Source organism: Eulemur rufifrons, chromosome 9 (genome assembly GCF_041146395.1).
Source record: "Eulemur rufifrons isolate Redbay chromosome 9, OSU_ERuf_1, whole genome shotgun sequence".
NCBI classification, from domain to species: Eukaryota; Metazoa; Chordata; class Mammalia; order Primates; family Lemuridae; genus Eulemur; species Eulemur rufifrons.
The window spans coordinates 54379826-54398156 of record NC_090991.1 but is presented as its reverse complement, the minus strand read 5'-3'; the positions used below and the strand labels follow the sequence as shown (position 1 = coordinate 54398156).

Sequence of the window (18331 nt, the reverse complement as noted above, 5' to 3'; positions counted from 1 at the left end):
CTATTTATAAGGCGGTGGGGGCCCCGCCCCTCGCGAGATCCCGCGGGAGCCCCATATCGCGCGAGAGCAGCAACACCGCCCTTATTCCGGAAACAAACGCCCTTTCCCCTTTCACGTGACAAGAAGCGCCCCGCCCCTCCCAAGGCGCGACCCCGGCGCACGCACGGCCGCACGTCCAACGCTCGCGCGCGCGGTGGCGTCAGTTTCTCTTAGCGGCGCCGCGGGTCTGCTTCCGGTTTCCGCCGCGGCGCGCGCTTTGCTCTGAACGGGTCGGAATCATGGCGGCCACGGCCACGATGGCGACCTCGGGCTCGGCGCGCAAGCGGCTGCTCAAAGAGGAAGACATGACCAAAGTGGAATTCGAGACTAGCGAGGAGGTGGACGTGACCCCCACGTTCGACACTATGGGTCTGCGGGAGGACCTGCTGCGCGGCATCTACGCCTACGGTCGGTGGGCGCGGGCCTCGGGGCGGGCCGGAGGCGCGGGCGGGAGTGCGGGGCCGGCTGGGGGTCCCGGGGGCGCGAGCGGGGCCTCGGCCGGGCTACTGGTCCCTCAGCAGGGCCAGGGCCGAGGCCCCGGGCCCGATGACATGCGACCCTGGCCCTCGGCACACGGTCGCCACCTGATTCGCGTGGGTTCGTTCGGTGCCTGCTCCTCGTGCAGGGAGGGCGCCGACCTGGGTCCAGCAGGGGCTGCAAAGTCTTCCCGGCGCTTCCGAGTCGTTTGCTCGGCGGATAACTTTTGTACCTATTAGTTGCTGTGGGTACTGGGGGTTTAGCGGTAAGCCTGTTACCGGGCTTAATTTTCTTTGGGAGAAGGACAACATAAAACCAAGGTTGCTTCAGGCATCTGTTGTTGCTGTGGAGAACATAAGGCGGGGTGATTGAGTGGAGTAGGACTTCGGGGAGGAGAGAATTAGTGGAGCAGATAGGCCAGGGGGCTGCCAGGAGGGGATAACATTTGAGCGGAGATCTGGACTAGGAGCCTGTTACGAGCAGAGGGAGGAGCGGTCAGGGCAGGGTGAACAGCTGGTGCCAGGGCCTTGCAACCCTTAGCTGGGTGCATTCCAGGAACAGAAAGAAGCTCCCTGTGGTGGAATTTTGGAGGAATAGACAGAAGCCCAACTTAGTGAAGACACATGGTGAAAAAGACTTTGAACTTCATTTCTGAATGCAGTGGAGAGCCACTGGAGAGTGTTAACAGCAAAGCAACGCGATCAGATTTACAGTTTCAGAGGTTATTCTGGGTGTCTGGACTTGGGGTGAGGTGAGGAAGGAGAGGAAGCAGGGAGATGAGTTGGGAGCTTTTGCTCCAGTCCAGCGGAGAGGCAGTGGTGTTGCGTTGGAGATGGAGTACGTGGCGCTAACGATCTTGGCTGATGGATTGAATGTGAGCGGCAGAGGAGGGAGGACTAGGGTGTGAATCCTTGGTGCTCTGAGTAACTAGGTGGGTGCTGTTGCAGACGTCTGCTTAGGCAGGCAGCCCCGGAGGGAGGCAGAATCGGGAGCTCCGCCTTGCTCTGTCTGAGAGGTCTGTGATCCATCCAGGTGGAGATGCTCTGCAGCCAGGTGTCTGTATAAATTGGGAGCCTGGGGAAGAGGTCGGGTTGGGGATGCAGATGGGAATTAACCAGCGTTGATTGTGTTTAATGCCTGGGGCTGAGACATTTTTTATCCAGCAGTTCTTGATGCCCAGACAGTTTAGACAAAGTGAACTGTAGTTGCTGAGGTAATGGGAGATGGCAGGAAAGCACCGCAGCCAGGCCTCACTGAGGCGGACAGCCCCACCTGCCTTCTTGGCACCCAGGGCATCCCTGCTCTAAGATACCTTTCTGTTGAATATTCATGTACTTCATGAGGAGTTTTTAAGTCATCTGTTATATTTACTTTTGTGTTACGATGGGAAATTGTGTCATATTTTAAAAAATACTACCAAAAAATTAAAAGAGAGTTTAGTACAGAAAGTTTTATTTGCGTGCTATTTTTTAGTAGAGATGGGGTCTCGCTCTTGCTCAGCCTGGTCTCAAAGGATCCACCCGCCTCTGCCTCCCAGAGTGCTAGGATTACAGGCGTGAGCCACCGCGCCCGGCCAAACCCAGCAGATTAAGTACAGTTGGAGACCGCACAGGCAATGCATAGACTTAATGCTAGCTCATAGGGAAGACCAGTGACTATAGTGCTACTCGAGTTTGTGTTTTTAATTTAAAAAGTGATACACAAAAACTGTAGGTTGTTTGTGATATCATCAAACAATACAGACATAATTAGAGTAAAAAGTGAGCTCCCCACCCTGCTCTTCTGCGGTAACCACCAATGATGTTTGGTGCCCATACTCCCAGAACTTGCAAGCCCCAGAGATTTTTTTTAAAACAAAACTAGTGTCTATATAGTATACAATTTGATGTTTCTTTTACAAATATTTTATGTTTACAAATAATATCCCATATTAGTATAAAAATCCACTTCAGCCCAATTCAATGAGCCCCTGTGCCTTGAGAGCTTACCTTGAGAGACAAACATTGGGTTAGGGCAGGGGGCGGGGTTAGTAGGGGTTGGTGGCTGAAAAAACAAAAGCCATGTGTGCCTTTGAGGAGTTTATGGTATATGGTTTTAATGCTGTCACCATGGTGAGAGCTAATTTTTTCTGTCTTGTCTTGCAGGTTTTGAAAAACCATCAGCAATCCAACAGCGAGCCATCAAGCAGATAATTAAAGGAAGAGACGTCATTGCACAGTAAGTTGTCCCACTAGCTGAGCGGCAGCTAGACCTGTGGTGGGGAAGCATGTGCAGTTAGATGCTTTGTGAAGACGACTCTGTCTCCTCAGTTTCTGTACACTCGGGACCAGTTCTTTCCCTGACTTTAGCTGCAGGATTTTAAATTTTTTTAATTTTTGTGTTCTCTAATGTAGAAGGTTTTGTTTTATTTTTTTTAGCCAGCTTTGTTTAGCTATCAGTCGACATGTGGAATTGTGTATAATGCTGTTTTAATGGCTTTATTCCTCATTTGCCTGCTTTCTAAAAAGCCTCTATTATAAAATTTTTTAGAGGACAGTTTTACTCCAAAATCATAGAAAAGAATTGTATTTGCATAAAAGAGAGTCCCCCTTTTTCTGCCACCTGTAAAACACCTCTTGAAGTTACAGATTGTACGGCTCCATGGCCCCCGACGCAAAAGCCACATTTACTGTCCTTGCGGGGATTTAAAAGTTGAGATGCTGTACCTGAGTCCCGCCCCCTTGCAATTAAGATGTTGGGGTGGGAGGAGGCACCGCCTGGACGAAGCAGCCCCAGTGCCTCTGGAGCCCACCCCTGGAGGGAGGTGCAGAGGGGGACAGTGGCACGCGTCCCCCTCTAAATCCCACTTACCGTGTTTTCTCGAATAGGTCTCAGTCTGGCACAGGCAAAACAGCCACCTTCAGTATTTCAGTGCTTCAGTGTTTGGATATTCAGGTAATTTGCCACTCTTAAACTGCTCTTCAATCCTAGGATATGCTTGATTTTTCTTCTGTCATTACAGTGTTCAAAAAGTACAGTTTTAAAATTCTGTAGTTGTACTGACTTAAATTTGTTAAGAAAATCTTAAGTGTACGTTAATATCTGAGCTAAATAATATTGTGTGATAACTTGTTTAAACTGAAAATTTTTTTAAAAAGCTAGAGGAAATTTTTGTTGGCAAACAAGAATCCTGACTGACATGTCGTGTTTTTTGCTGGCTTTGCAGTGTGAATAATGTTAAGATTTGCTTACCTCTGTCAGAAATCAGACCATGGTTACTGTGAGATAATACTTAAAGTAGATGTGGGTGTGAGTTCCTGCGGTCCCCCTTGACAACACTGAGGATTCTTTTTTTCTGATTGACCTTTCCACCAGGTTCGTGAAACCCAGGCTCTGATCTTGGCCCCCACGCGAGAGCTGGCTGTGCAGATCCAGAAGGTGAGGGTGTTAGAGGTGGTGGGTCCTGTTTGCAAGTGTCCTTTGTGATTTAGTGTAAAACACCAGCTGATTTACTTAATCTAGCCTTGCTTGTCAGTTTCCTCAAAATTTTTTCCGTGATTTCTAACATTTTGCTGTAAATCATTGTATATTGTGTGAATTTGCTGGTTTGTGTTAAGTCATTTTTAGTGTAGCTTTCAGTTTACAGGTTTTTGCAGCCTTAAGAATGTGCTTTTGTCAACAACAACAAAAAATCCGTTTTAGTAAAAACAATTCTAATTGTTTTATATTTAGATGTTATTAATATATATTTGGGAAGGATATAAAGGTGTTAATATTGTTTGCCTTTGGTAGATAGAGTTATGAATTTTATATAATTTCTGATTAATATGTATTGCTTTTGTAATGAGAAACCAGCAAAATTAACTTCATTTTGGCAGAGAAAAGACTAGGAGGAGAATTTTGTGGTTTTATGGTATAAATGATGACATTGGTAATGATTGGTGATCATCTTAAATTGGAATAGAAATGATCTCCGTTTTTGGGAGATTCAGATGTTTCTGACTTTATAATGCCCTGGACGTGAACCTGGGTTGTGATTCAGGGCCTGCTCGCTCTCGGTGACTACATGAACGTCCAGTGCCATGCCTGCATCGGGGGCACCAACGTGGGCGAGGACATCAGGAAACTGGATTATGGGCAGCACGTTGTTGCAGGCACACCAGGGCGTGTCTTTGGTAAGCGCTTTTGTCTATAAAAATTGTGCTGCAAGTAGTAATTGTAAGAAGTGCTTAAGTGATAGGGGACAGTTTTCAGTCTGGTGTCTGCAGGTGGATTTTTGCATCTGTGTCACCGGTGGGGGAGGGAGAGTCTCTGCAGTGCTGTGAGGCCACAGGTGTAATTGTTTCAAAATCTAATTTTATAGATATGATTCGTCGAAGAAGCTTAAGGACACGAGCTATCAAGATGTTGGTTTTGGATGAGGCTGATGAAATGTTGAATAAAGGTATGAGTAACAAAAGAATTTTCTACTGACGTAATTCTCCTTAAATTTTCATAGGGTGAAATTGAAATATGTAGCTAACGGAAGCATTCTGAGTATGAATAGTATTTTCTTTATGGAAAAACAGTTGTGCCTTGGGGGGCAATTACGAACATAGACTTCCCGATTTGCTTTTTTATGGTGTGGGTTTGTGAGACCAGTCAGCCCGGACGGCAGCATCCCGGCCCAGACTGATGGCGCGCACGGCGCTCTGGTGGGCACAGCCACGTCAGGTGCAGGGTTGAGACGGAGCCCTTGGGGACGCCTGGCCTCAGCAGGGGGCGAGGGGGATGAACGTGCGTGCCATGAGTTTGTTTGGGAAGCATAGAGCTCTCCTGATGCGCCCGCATTTATCCTGTGAGAAGTGCGGCTCTTCCCTGCTCAGGCTACAAAGGCCAAAAATGCCTCTGCATGTAATTAATTTTTTAAAAATATATACACAGGCTGGGCACGGTGGCTCACGTCTGTAATCCTAGCACTCCGGGAGGCCGAGGCGGGTGGATCGCTCGAGGTCAGGAGTTCGAGACCAGCCTGAGCAAGAGCGAGACCCCGTCTCTACTAAAAAGTAGAAAGAAATTATCTGGCCAACTAAAAATATATATAGAAAAATTAGCTGGGCATGGTGGCACATGCCTGTAGTCCCAGCTACTCAGGAGGCTGAGGCAGTAGGATCGCTTCAGCCCAGGAGTTTGACGTTGCTGTGAGCTAGGCTGACGCCACGGCACTCACTCCAGCCCCGGCAACAGAGAGAGACTCTGTCTCAAAAAAAAGAAAAAAAAAAAACCAGAAATAAAAATATATACACAAAAAATGGTTTTCTAAAAAACATTTTTTATTTATTTACTTAAAGCTAATCAAGTGTGACTAAAAAGCTTTTATACAGAATTTAGGTAATATAGAAAAGTCTGCCTCCTCCCACCAGAGGCGAGAAACGCCCAAAATCCCGCTACCTAGAAATAGCGTCCTTAACATTAGGTGAACCTCGTTCTAGACAGGTGTGTAGGGGTGTGTGGAAAACAGGTGTGTACACATGTACGTAGACTTCCCTCTGTGAGACGAGGACGTTACCGTCCTTGCCTGCGCCTGCCAGCGTGGCTGGTTCTATGACTTTTTACGTGCAGGTCACACATCCCTTTGTCCGGGCCCAGTCTGGGGCGCATCTGGGACCCAAGTCCGAGTTCTGCCTCCTTTTTGTTTGCTTCCACTCTTCTCCTTCAGGGTTCTCTGAGCTCTTTTTACAAAGTGGACAGGATCAGTTACCACCCAACACGGACTTGCTGGGCAACTGCTTTGCTTTTGAAAGAAGAAACCAGCGAGACCAGCACTTAAGCTTGAATACATTTCAGTTCTCTTCATAGTGTTTCTGTGCTAAGTCTTTGTGTAGTGGAAACTGTTGTTAAAGGAAGATGGTGTGGAGGTGAAGGATTTTGTTGTTTCTGACATTAACTCGTGACCTTCCTACCGCTAGTCTAGAGGTGAGTTGCTTGGCCTCCTGGGGTCCGGTAGAAGAGCTGAGTGTCGGCGCCAGGCAGTCCTGCTTTCCTGGACGAGGTTGACTTCGGCTCCGTGGCCCGAGTGTGGGCTGCGGGTGACCATCTCCTCCCTGCTGGCTTCACTCAGGATTCCCAGATGACAGACCCAGACTTAATTTCTTTGGGGTTTTTTCCTTTCCTGTGTCACCTACAGTGGCCCCTGCCCAAGCCTGTGGGGTCACATTCCCTGTGTACATCTGACTTTTTTCTCCAGACCCAGGGGTTTGTCCTGCTCCCTTCTCTCCTTTTCCGCACTTTGCCGTGTGTGGTGTGTCTCGAGTTAGTTTTTATCCAGAATGCGGGAGAGCCTGCCACACGGCATGCCTGGGGCTGTGAGTGTGGCGGTGAAGGAAAGGCTCACCACTTGGAGACACTGGCAGCCTGGGCCACAGGGCCAGTTGTCACTGGAGTCAGAAACGGCCAGAGGGGAGTCTTGAGTTGATGGAGGACAAGACCAGAGGGGGCCCAGGCTTTTTACAAAGGCCTTTTATAGTTTTTCATTATGGAAGCAAATGTATATTCATTGCAAAGACAAAATTTTTAAAAATAAAAGTCAGAAAATGTGTGTTTCCAGACCTTTTTGTACACAGCTGTAGTTAACAAACTTGGAATCATTTTGTGTGTACCATTTCATAATCTGCTTTTTAATAAACTTACCTGTCCGTGATAAGAAAAATGCAACACATTTTTGTGGCAGGAGGTACTCTGTTGTAGGGATGTCCCGTGACTTATACAGCCGGTTCTGTTCTGTTGGTTGTCTGGGCTGTTTTCACTCTTGAAGATAGGATGTATCTATCCTAGATGTATACTTTTTAGGTTTTTTGTGTTCTCCCCAAATGAGGACAGGTAGGTGAGGACCTCTGGGTGATGGCAGTCCCCTAGAACAGTGACCGGGAAGTGTCACTGGAATGGAGCTTGAGACCCCTGGGTTGTGAAGCGAGGATTTTGCTTCTGGGCAGCAGCCAGCAGCACACGCGGAGAACGCTCTGGGGTCATTTTCCTGGGCCTCGGGTTCCCGAGCAGTTCCTGAGGTGCCCAGAAGCCAGTGCACGGGCTGCCTCTCACCCCGAGCTTGGAGTACCCCCTGCCCCCGCCCCAACGCACCTGTCTGGGGTCCCGGGTGAAGGTCCCGCTCCTCGGTCAAGGTCAAGTTAAAGGTTCAGTTCCTACAAGGCACTCAGTAGAGTCACTTTCGCGTCTGAGGACGCCGTTGGTGGTGGGTGGCTTTTGGGCTCCTGTCCCTTAGGGCAGAGGTTCTCAGAGAAAGAGAGGTCTCTAGACCAGCGCATCTGTGTCCCCTGGGACTTGCTGGAATCAGAACCTGCAGCTGTCAGCAGCCCGCGGTGAGGAGGCCGGGCGCCGGGCCCCTCCCAGGCGTGGCAGAGGCTGCGTTGTGGTGCCTGGGGCCAGGTCCTGCTTGCCAGCGTGTTTCTTCAGCCTGTGCCGTGTTAAATAATGTAATACAATAAGCTGCTGACGTTTTCTTAACTGGGAGATTTTGTGTAAAAACCCAGATCTCTGGATTCTCTTTAAAGTGTGGCAGATGTGGCCACAAATCCTCACAGGGCAGCAGCAGGTGGCACTGAGTCACGACTGCCTCATGGGCTTCCGAGTTGTGGGTGACTCAGGGCTGGCGTTTCTGTCGCTTTTGATGTGTGGCATCCAAGACTCGGGGTGGGCCCACGGTCGCCATAGCACCTCAGATTGAAGACGCACCAAGGAGAAAACTGGGTTCCCTCAACCAGCAAATACCCGGGTGGGGTGGAGAGTGGAAGAGAGAATGCGTGGATGCCGCCTGGTTCTGCAGAGGGGAGGTTCCTGTCCGCTGGACATTGCCGTGGTTCAGCGTCTAGCCGATGTGGACTTCTGCCGGGCAGCTTCTGTTCCCACACGTGCAGCCCTAAACATCCCCTGGTGTCTTGTTCCCCTCCAGGTTTCAAAGAGCAGATTTATGACGTGTACAGGTACTTGCCTCCGGCCACGCAGGTGGTCCTCATCAGTGCCACGCTGCCCCACGAAATCCTGGAGATGACCAACAAGTTCATGACGGACCCAATCCGCATCCTGGTAAAACGGTAAGAGCACCCTCTTCTCAGGTGTTGCTAAAATACTGGGTTGTATTTGTAAAGGCGTTTAAAATATGAAATTTTTTTTAATTTCCTTTTTTGAAAAACAAGCTATTATGATACTCTTTCTTCTTTGACCAAGTAATTCCAAATTTAAAAATTAGCTTCCAGTATTTGGTTATCAGTGTTTTGTTTAGAAGCATATCCAAGGTGGTGCAAATTGTGAACAGGCAGATCCAGAATGCAGGCCTGTGTGGTGGCAGTGGGGACGGGACGGGACGGGACTGTGGCTGGGGCAGGTGGGGGACGCGTGGTGACCTGCCTGGCAAAGCTGCGGGCGATGGCGGCGTGGCCCTCCCCAGAGCCCTCCAGTCCCGGTCGCAAGGGTGTGTGTGTGACAGGATCTGTCTCTGTCCACCAGTGATGAATTGACCCTGGAAGGCATCAAACAGTTTTTTGTCGCAGTGGAAAGAGAAGAGTGGAAGTTTGACACCCTGTGTGATCTCTACGACACGCTGACCATCACGCAGGCGGTCATCTTCTGCAACACCAAGAGGAAGGTACGCCGCCGCCTCATTTCTTTGGTGATGTTGCAGGGAAATGGAAGATTGAGTCTCTTAATGTCTTAGATGAAGCTTTTCTTTGCAGGGCCAGGTAACACATAATAGATTTTCTGGTACAGGCTGTTGGGAAAGCAGTCGTAGGCAGTATTCAAAGGAACGAGCGAGGCTGTGTGCCAGTAAAGCTTTATTTACAAAAATATTGATGTTGGTCCCATCCCTAAAGGTTCATGTTTAGTTGGTTTGAGGTGGGCCCAGCCCCAGCAGTGTCAGCTCCCCGGGGATGCTAACACGCTGGCGCGGCTGAGAACCACTGGCCGCTGTCCTGGAAAGGGAAAAGGAGCTGGACTGTGTTCTCACAAGACTTGAATTTAAATTTCAAATGAGAATAATCAGACATGTCCCCCTCCGCCCCGCCCAACCACAAAAGAATTGCTATATGGAACGAATGAATGAAGAGAGTTTTGTAAGAGAGCCCCGAGATTGGCTGGGCGAAGGTGAGTTTTCTGCACATCCAGGGAGATGGGTCTGAGCTGGGAGAGCAGCTGCTTCAGGAGCCTTCATACTTCTGCAAGTTGAAATAAAGCCCTGAGTACGCATCTCCGGTTTGGCGTATGAGCTTCCAGCAGCATCTCTGATGTGATTTGTAGGTTGACTGGCTGACAGAGAAGATGAGAGAAGCCAATTTCACCGTGTCCTCGATGCACGGAGACATGCCGCAGAAGGAGCGCGAGTCCATCATGAAGGAGTTCCGGTCCGGCGCCAGGTCAGTCGGCTGCGCTCGGTGCCTGGTTCTGGGCGCACCAGTCCCGGGTGCCTCGCTGTGTTCAGCGCTTGACGCACACTGCCCTGGTCCCGTTGCCCCGGAACCCTGGGGGACGCCGCCCCCTCCTCTCAGGGCTGCGGCTCGGCTGCGGCTCAGAGAGAGCAGGTGACCCTGCAGGACGTGGGCAGGTTGGGGAGATGACTGGCCTGAACCAGCTGGGTTGCTGGCCTTGCTTAGAAGTGTGTTCACTTCCAAATAAATGGGGGTTTTCTCTTCACCTTTCTGTGATTAGTTCTTGGTTTAATTCCACAGTGGTCAGAGAATGTGGTTTGTAAGGTTTCTTTCCTTTGAACTTTACTCCAAGTTGCTTTGTGGCTCAGCTTACGGCCAGTTGCAAAGGCCTGCGGGGCGGGAAGGCGCTGTGTGTGCCCGCCCAGGACGCCCCTGTCAGCGATCGCTGATCGTGCTGCGGTTCAGCTGCGTTCTCACTGTTCTCTTCGCTGCGTTACCAGTGCTGAGAGTGGTGGACAAGGTCGTCCTCTTTGTGGTTCCATTTTTGCTCTACCTAGTTCAGGACTACGTGTAATTGTAGAATTACGATATCTGAAGAATTTAGCTTATCGTGGAAGTGTCTTTATCTGTGTGATCCTTTTTGTCCTAAAACCTGCTTATCTGATGGAGCCACACAGCCTTGCTTTGGGTGGTGTTCCCTTAGCACATCTCGTCTTTTTACATCTTTCCATATCCTTAAGCTTTAGATGTATTTCTTGGAAACAGAGTTGTGCGTTTTTGTTTTGGTCTAATAATCACCATAGTTATCTTCTAATTGGAGCATTTATTCTTGCTTCATTTAATGTAAATACTGATCGACAGTCGTGCAGCACAACATTCTGGTCGGTGGTGGACTGCGTGTGGGATCGTGGTCCCATGAGATCATATTGCACCGCGGTTTGAGACCTTTTCTGTGTTCAGGTACACGGACACTTGGCGTCGTGTCGTGTTGCTGTGGTGTGCACGCCGCAGCGCGGGAGCGTGGCCGCAGCGCAGGCGAGGCAGTGGTGGGCCCCGCCCTCAGGGGTGTGTCGGTGCTCCGTGATCACACAGCGCCCGGTCGCCTGACAGCGCGTTCCTTAGAGCCCGTCCCCATCGCTCGCTCACCAGTGACTGCTTGGTTTTAAATTGACCGGCTCATAATGCATTTGTCATACTTTCTCTGTGGCTCCTTTTTTCCCCTATTCCTTTTCCCTCTTTCTCATTTTGGAAGATGCATGTGTTTTCATATTGTGCAGTAGCTGCCGTGTGGCTGTGACATGTCGTCTCTGTCCTCAGCATCTGTTACTAATTGGTACTTTTACTGTCTTTCTGGACACGCGCGGACCTGGGAGCACTAACTTCATGTATCCCCCAAACTTAGTAGTGTCCTGTAGCGACACTTACTTAGATCTGCATTGGCCGTGTGGTCACTCTGCCGTTTCCCTTCATCTCTGAACTTCCATCTGGGATGCATTTCTTTCTGCCTGAAGAATGTCTGTTGTATTAATGTTAATTTGGGTCTGCTCGTGATAATTATCTGTTATAATTAGTCTGAAAATGTCTGCTCCACTCTGAAATGTCTCCGTTAGACGTCTTGAAGGAGGAGCTTGCTGAGAGGGTTCCGGTGGGCCGTCAGTTCCAGGGCGCAGTTCACGGCGCTTTGGCTTCCACTGCTGCTGTTGGGAAGTCAGCTGCCAGTCTGACTGTTCCTGTAAAAACAATGTCTTTTTTGTAGGATGGTTTATTTTATGTTTTGTTTTCAGCAGTGTTTACCCTGCTATGTCTAGTGTGGATTTCGTTTTCTTGTCTCTTGTTGGCATTTGTAGGACTTCTGGATTCTCTCAGCCTTAGCATTGCAAATCCTCTCCAGGCCCGCTCTTTCCCTCCTGTCCCTCTGGGGCTCCCGGTGTGTGTGATGTGCTAGCAGGGACCTCGCCCGTGTTTTGAATGTCCATCTCCTGTTCTGCTGTGCCCTGATACTCTGGCTCTGGACCAGTGATGTCCAACAGAATAGAAGTCAAGCTACGTGTGTAATTTTAAATTTTCTAGTAGCCACATTAAAATAGGTAAAAATAAACAGGTGAAGTTTGTTCTGTGTGTGTGTGTGTGTGTGTGTGTGTGTGTTTTAAGAGACAAGGTCTTGCCTGTCACCCAGGCTGGAGTGCAGTGGTGTGATCGTAACTCACTGCTGCAGCCTCAAACTCCTGGGGTCGAGTGATCCTCCTGCCTCAGCCTCCTGAGTAGCTGGGACTACAGGCGCATGCCACTGCACCCAGCTAAATTTTTTATTTTTTGTAGAGATGGGGCCACTGTGTTGCCCAGGCTGGTCTTAAACTTTTGGGCTCAAGCTGTCCTCTCATCTCGGCCTCCCAATGTGTTGGGATTACAGGCATGAGCCACCATGCCTGGCCTCTCTTCTTAATAAATGTATTTTATTTATTAAGATACTATATAATATCAGCATATAACTAGTATTAAAATATTTACGAGATTCTTTGCATTCCTTTTTTGTACTAAGTCTTCACAGCCTAGTGTGTATTCTGCACTTACAGCAGGTCTCATTTCAGACCAGCCACGTTTCAGGTGCTCAGTGGGCACGTGGGGCTCTGACCTCCGACCTCCGTGGCGGACGCACAGCTCTGCGCCGTGTCAGGTTCCGAGCTGTGCGGCAGTGGTCTGTGTTGCGCTTCAGATTTGAAAATAGTACAGCCACTGAACCAACATCAGTGAGGTTACTCTTCTTCGTTGAAGTTTCGATAGGCAAAAGTAAAATATTTTTCCCAATTACTGGTCTGAGACTGACTGTAAACAAATGAAATGTTGGATAGTAAAAGCTAATTTTTTTTTTTATCTGATGGAGCACATGACCTAAGTCAGCAGACCAGCTGGCCTTGAACAGGGCTTTCTGGTGCTGCCCTAACCCTCGCGTTTGCAGACGGCCGCGTGCGGCAGGTTGGCTGTTTCGGGCTCGTAGTGCATTAGTGCTGGGAGCAGGTCCAGTCTACTGTCATGGCAGAGGGAACTGACTCCAGTACCCTTTCCTGTTGCAGCCGAGTGCTCATTTCCACAGACGTCTGGGCCAGGGGCTTGGATGTCCCTCAGGTGTCCCTCATCATTAACTACGACCTGCCCAACAACAGAGAGTTGTACATACACAGGTAGGGCTGCGGGCTTTTCGTTGGTTTCACTTTTGTTGGTACATTTACTAAGCCTTTTTTGCTATATTTACTAAAATAATTTTGTTTTATTCCTGAAGAATTGGGAGATCAGGTCGATATGGCCGAAAGGGCGTGGCCATTAATTTTGTCAAGAACGATGACATCCGCATCCTCCGTGACATCGAGCAGTACTATTCCACTCAGATCGATGAAATGCCGATGAACGGTGAGAGAATTCCTTCCTAGGTTTTTGTTTTTGTTTGAGAAGTCTAGTGTGAGCCCTTAGTTAAATTTACAGATTTTCATTTTGTTTGTATTTTCTCTCAATCACGATCTTTTTCCACTTTCAGTTGCTGATCTGATCTGAAGAGACAGTCCTCCAGCGCTGTGGATGGATTGGAGGGGTTGGAGGGTCACCAGTTTGTACTCCTGCTCTGAAATATTTAAGGGCAGCTTCTGTTTAAAGGCGTTATGTGAAATCTCTTCTCATGGCGCCCCCAGGAAAAGCCCCAGGGTTCCTGCTGCGGTGTTTTCTTAACCACGTGTAAATAATGCATTGCTCTAAGTCTTTTTCATTAAACATTTAAAACTTTTGCCATAAACTCCAGTTTTTATTTTTTGAGGTACACCCACCTTTTGTGGTGACTTGCTGCGTAGTCTTGGGCAGGTAATTTCTCTCTGTTTCTAATCTTTGAAATGGAGATGGTAAAACTGCCTGGCTTCTCCCTTTCCCAGCTGGGTTGGGATAATCTCAAATTTCCAGGGTTGGAGGAGCTTGGAAATATTTTGAAGTTTATCAGGTGATTCTAACTTCAGGCATGTGAAATCGCGTAGTTTACGAACGGAATTTCCTCTCACTGAAACCGTGGCTGGGTCCTTGCTGCTCGCTATGGCTGCAGCCCAGCTGCGCCACCACGGACCGCGTGGAAACGCAGGTGCTCGGCCTCTGCGCTGAGAGCTTGCGGTTAACAAGACGCCTCGGTGATGCCGTTCGTGCCGGTGTGAGGGGCCCAGGTGGCCTCGTGAGTTCCTGGCAAAGAGCGATTATGTAGGAACCAGGCTCAGGTGTGTTGGGGGCAGTTACTGGAGTGACGCCCACCGTCACGGCGGTGCCCGGCAGCAGAGCACGCCCAGGCGTGGGTTCCGTCGCTGGGACCCGACGGGACCGGCTGTCAGACTCGCACACGAGGAGCCGGCCGGGCTCACACGGGACTCTGGTAGGACATTCTTCCGTTGCCCGCAAGAATCATCCGGGATTAGCCGTGCACCGTGCAGGACCGCGGACTCGGGGAGGCGGGGCAGGAAACGGGAATGGGCTTAGCCTACCTGCCACGCTGTCTTGGGAAGGTGGTAATGAGAAAACCGAAACAATATTCACGACAGTGTGCAGCTGTGCCAGTGACGGGGAAATGGCAGGTGATTGTCAAAGATTTGAGAACCCTCAGTCCTAAGTGTTGACGAGGGTGGAGCAAGTGTTCGTGCCGGTGGTTCCGGTAGGTGCCGACTGCCTAGGAGCAGCCTGGCCCTTGGGCAGTCAGGGCAGTGAACATGTCAGTCCCCTTTGAGGGAGCGGGTCTGCTGCGTCCGCAGTCTGGGGTGTCCAGCGTGCGAGCGAGGTCACGGTTGCTCCTGCTGGCAGCACGGAAGGGGGTGTGGTGAGAGGAGGGATGGGACATGCGTCTTGACGCAGGGGAGAGGATGGGGAGGGACCTCGTGGAGGTGCTGGGGCGCAGTCAGGGCCACAACCCTTGCAGAGGCCAGAGGGTATCAGCCGTGACCTGTGGCAGCTGAGCGTGGAGTTGGGGGGTAGGTCTGGTGAGTCTCTCGGGGAAATGGCTGTGTAGACCCTGAGGGGCTTCCCAAGGTTCCTGGCAGCCAAGGCAAGAAGAAAAACCCTGGGTTATGTAACTTAATTACCAAACCATAAGCTCACTGCAGAAAACAGAAATGTATAGTTTTTTTAAAAAGTCATCCTTAGTCTTTTTCATCCAAAGATAATCACTTAACAATTTGATGACTGTTCTCGTGTTTCAACTCATGTTGTACCTCTGTACTTGTACATAAAGTAAGTACTTTTTTGACAAAAATTCTAAGTCACTTTGCCACTGTTGGGTAACTTAAGTTTTTCACTTAGTAATACGCCATAAACATTCCACGTGTTAAAAACTTCTACTTTTCTGGTCTCTGTACCGCGCATCCCTTACTTGGGAAGCAGTTTTCAGATACTGTGTGTGTGTGCACACTTGACGATCCATTCGGATAAATAATCTTCAGAAGTGGTTTTTTGGATGAAGCCGTGTTTTCCAAATTACTTTCCAGAAGGACTTCTGTACCAATTTATACTCCTTTTTAGCAGCGTAGAGCCTGTTCCCAGAACCCTGGCCCTTTAGCAGGTCTTGGTACAGAAATAGAATGGTAATGTTTACACTGTTGGCATATTTATGGTAAGATTTAAAGACTGCTTAAAACAAAAATAACAACATATATAGAAGCAAACTATATGACAGAATAGCACAAGGCCAGAGAAAGGCACAGGCCTATACTGTCAAGATTCTTTGCTTGAAGGCAGATTGTGATGAATTAAAGATGTGTGACGTGTGTAAAACTAAGTAATTTTTAGGTATGAGCCCTAAAGCAGTCAAAAAAGTGAAACAGAAATAGCCAACGTAGGAGACAAAATAGAATCCGAAACAACACGTGGTGAGAAAGAGGCCTGAGTGGGGAAAAAGAATGGATGAAGGAGACCAAAGGGACTAGGACCGGAACAGCCGCACCGTAACTCCAGTAACTGTGAACTGTCCGCCCAAGGCGAGAATAGGAATAAAAAAAGAAAAACCATGGAGACAATTAAAACCAAAAGTTGGTCCTCTGTAAAGATCAACAGTTGACAAGCCTTTAGCGAGACTGACCAAGAAAAGACGGTTCCAGTCACTCTGGGACGAGGGGTGCTACTACAGTTGACCTTGCAGGATACGAAGGGTCATAAGAATAGTAGGAATTTTATGCCAACAGACAGATAACCTTGACAAAACGGACACATTCCTGGAAAGAACAACCAGGCCTGACGCAGTGAGAAACACAAAATCGGAACAACCTACAGGCAGGAAGACCAATGTGAGAGTCCCCACAACAAAAGCCTCGGCGTGACTTCCACTAAAGCTGTAAACAGTTACCACCAACCCCTCGCAGACCGTCAGAACACACGAGGGGGCACCGCCAACTGCTCCTGCGAAGCCGGCGTTACCTGACACCGAGACACAGACGTCACAAGAAAGGAAAACCACGGCAGGTGCCCAGCACGCTGGGACGGCAGGGTCCCAGCGGCTCTGCCGGCTTGGACAGTCTGCTCTTGCCACAGCTGCGCCTGGTGGTGACACAGCTAGAATCGCTGTTGCGGCATCTGCTGGTTCCTGACAAGCCCGAGGGAACAGCCACAGCAGCTACCTGTGCACCCCACCCCCACCCCATGGATGGCCGACCTGCCCAATTAGAGCCTCTTTCCTGCCTTTCCCTCTGGCCCCCGCCCACCACGGTCTCAGAGGGCAGGCGGTGCAGGGGACCCTCCCTTCCAGCTCCTCTGTGGGCCTCAGGGGTCAGGAAGAAGAGAGAGAAGGCCCATGAGGCCCCGAGGTGGCCGCTAGAGGGCTTCTCTGCAGGCGCCATAGTCGATTACTGTCTTTGGTTTGCCCCACGGAGGGCTGCAAGTAGCTGAGACACACTTAGGGCTGCCTGGGACAGCACCCCGATCCCTCCTGCGAGTGGGCAGACGGCTCACAACACCAAGGACCCGCCGGCCCCACGCCAGGCCCCTGACTGATGTCTGACACTCTACGATTCTCGGCTGGTTTCTAACATCAGCCTGGGGCCTCCTGATCATTCTCCACTAGTCGGGGAAAAAGCGTTTCCCTTAATTTATACCAACATATAAACAAGAGGAGAAACATCTCCACCCCAGGATGGGCTACTTAATTTGCAGAGCCCCTTGCTAAAAAGTTACTAAGAATATCAAGATGGAGACAGTGGATTATTAAACCCCGCGGTGCCCTCTGAGCTCGGGCCCTGTGGGCCTGGGCAGGTCACATGCGTGAAGCTGACCCTGGTCACAGGCAGTAACTCATTGCCCAGAACCTCAACCAAGAGCGTTTTGTCCCCAGCAACAGGCCTTGCTCTGGGGGCGGCTGGGAGGAGAGTGCGGGGGCTGGGCCGTGAGACCCGCGATGGGTGTCTTCTCCCAGGGCAGAGGGTGGGTGGCAGGGGACCACCCCGGGCACTAGGATGTCTCCACTGCGAGGCTCCCGAGTGTTCTAATTCACCTGTGTTTAACAAGCTCCCGCTGAAGCAGGGCCTGCACGGGGCCCTGGCCAGGAAACAGACGAAGCTGCCTTGAGGTGCCAGTGTCCACGTGACAGCTGTGCCGTGGGGACCCCACGTGAGTAGACCCCCAGCCTCTTAGCAGACAGAGCCGCCTCCCGTCCCCGCCCCACGGGAACTGCCCCGCAGCAGGCAAACCCCGCCCCCAGGACTGCTGCGACCCCTGTGCGGGGCTGAGGCTTGTGTCCCCCCAGATCCCTATGTTGAAACCATGACCCCAGTGGGGAGGAGTGAGAGGTGGGGCCCCTGGGGGGTGACCAGGGCAGGCAGCTTGTCGGTGGCTTCCACCACGTGCGGACGGAGCAGATGCCATCCACACAGCAGGCGCGGCCCTCGCCAGACACCGCAGCTGCCTCAATCTGGCTCCAGCCTCCAGCACCGAGATTCCTGCTGTTATGAACCCCCCCCCCCCCGGTCTGAAGCGTGTTGTCACAGCAGCCAAGGAAGGGTCGAATCCAGTGGCACAGGTGGTGAGGACCCTGGCAGGGCCTGGCCGGGCATCGGGGGCAGGACGCCCTCAGCACCGAGGCCAAGGGCACTGGTGGGTGGCTGCTGCCCAGGGAGGGGCCGCTCCTGTGTTCTCCCCAGTGACTTGGGGGCGCGGGCGCAGGGGCGCCTTCCTGTGTCTGTCACCTGCTCCATGTGGTTTTCCCAGGCCCTCAGGGAGGCTCACGCCCGGGGACGCCCACGCCTCCCAAGTGGGTCGTCCCCTCCGAGCCCTCCGGCCGGGCCTGCCTCACAGACAGGCCTCTGCTTCTTGGCCCCACACGGGACTAGGGGGAGGCGCCGAACCAACACGTTATCACCGTCACGGCTGTGTCCACCTTACGGATGAGCCTGGGCGTGAGGTGACGCATCGTGTCGATAGGG

General features: G+C 50.7%; 1 protein-coding gene across 1 annotated transcript; it reads left to right on the top strand.

Moving 5' to 3' along the window:
* Positions 1-227: 227 nt before the first annotated feature.
* Positions 228-13679, top strand: EIF4A3 (eukaryotic translation initiation factor 4A3). Its single transcript, XM_069481779.1, has 12 exons — positions 228-447; positions 2661-2733; positions 3384-3450; positions 3871-3933; positions 4538-4670; positions 4859-4939; positions 8441-8582; positions 8995-9133; positions 9784-9899; positions 12983-13090; positions 13189-13316; positions 13441-13679. Exons 1-12 carry the CDS (start codon positions 279-281, stop codon positions 13455-13457), a joined length of 1236 nt encoding a protein of 411 aa, XP_069337880.1. The 5' UTR covers positions 228-278; the 3' UTR covers positions 13458-13679.
* Positions 13680-18331: the final 4652 nt, after the last annotated feature.

Bases quoted from the DNA above. Each gene is read 5' to 3' on its own strand.
- EIF4A3 (XM_069481779.1), top strand. From the start codon at position 279: ATGGCGGCCACGGCCACGATGGCGACCTCGGGCTCGGCGCGCAAGCGG. The intron at 2,734-3,383 runs GTAAGTTGTCCC...TTTCTCGAATAG, and splicing joins GGAAGAGACGTCATTGCACA to GTCTCAGTCTGGCACAGGCA. The intron at 8,583-8,994 runs GTAAGAGCACCC...TCTGTCCACCAG, and splicing joins ATCCGCATCCTGGTAAAACG to TGATGAATTGACCCTGGAAG.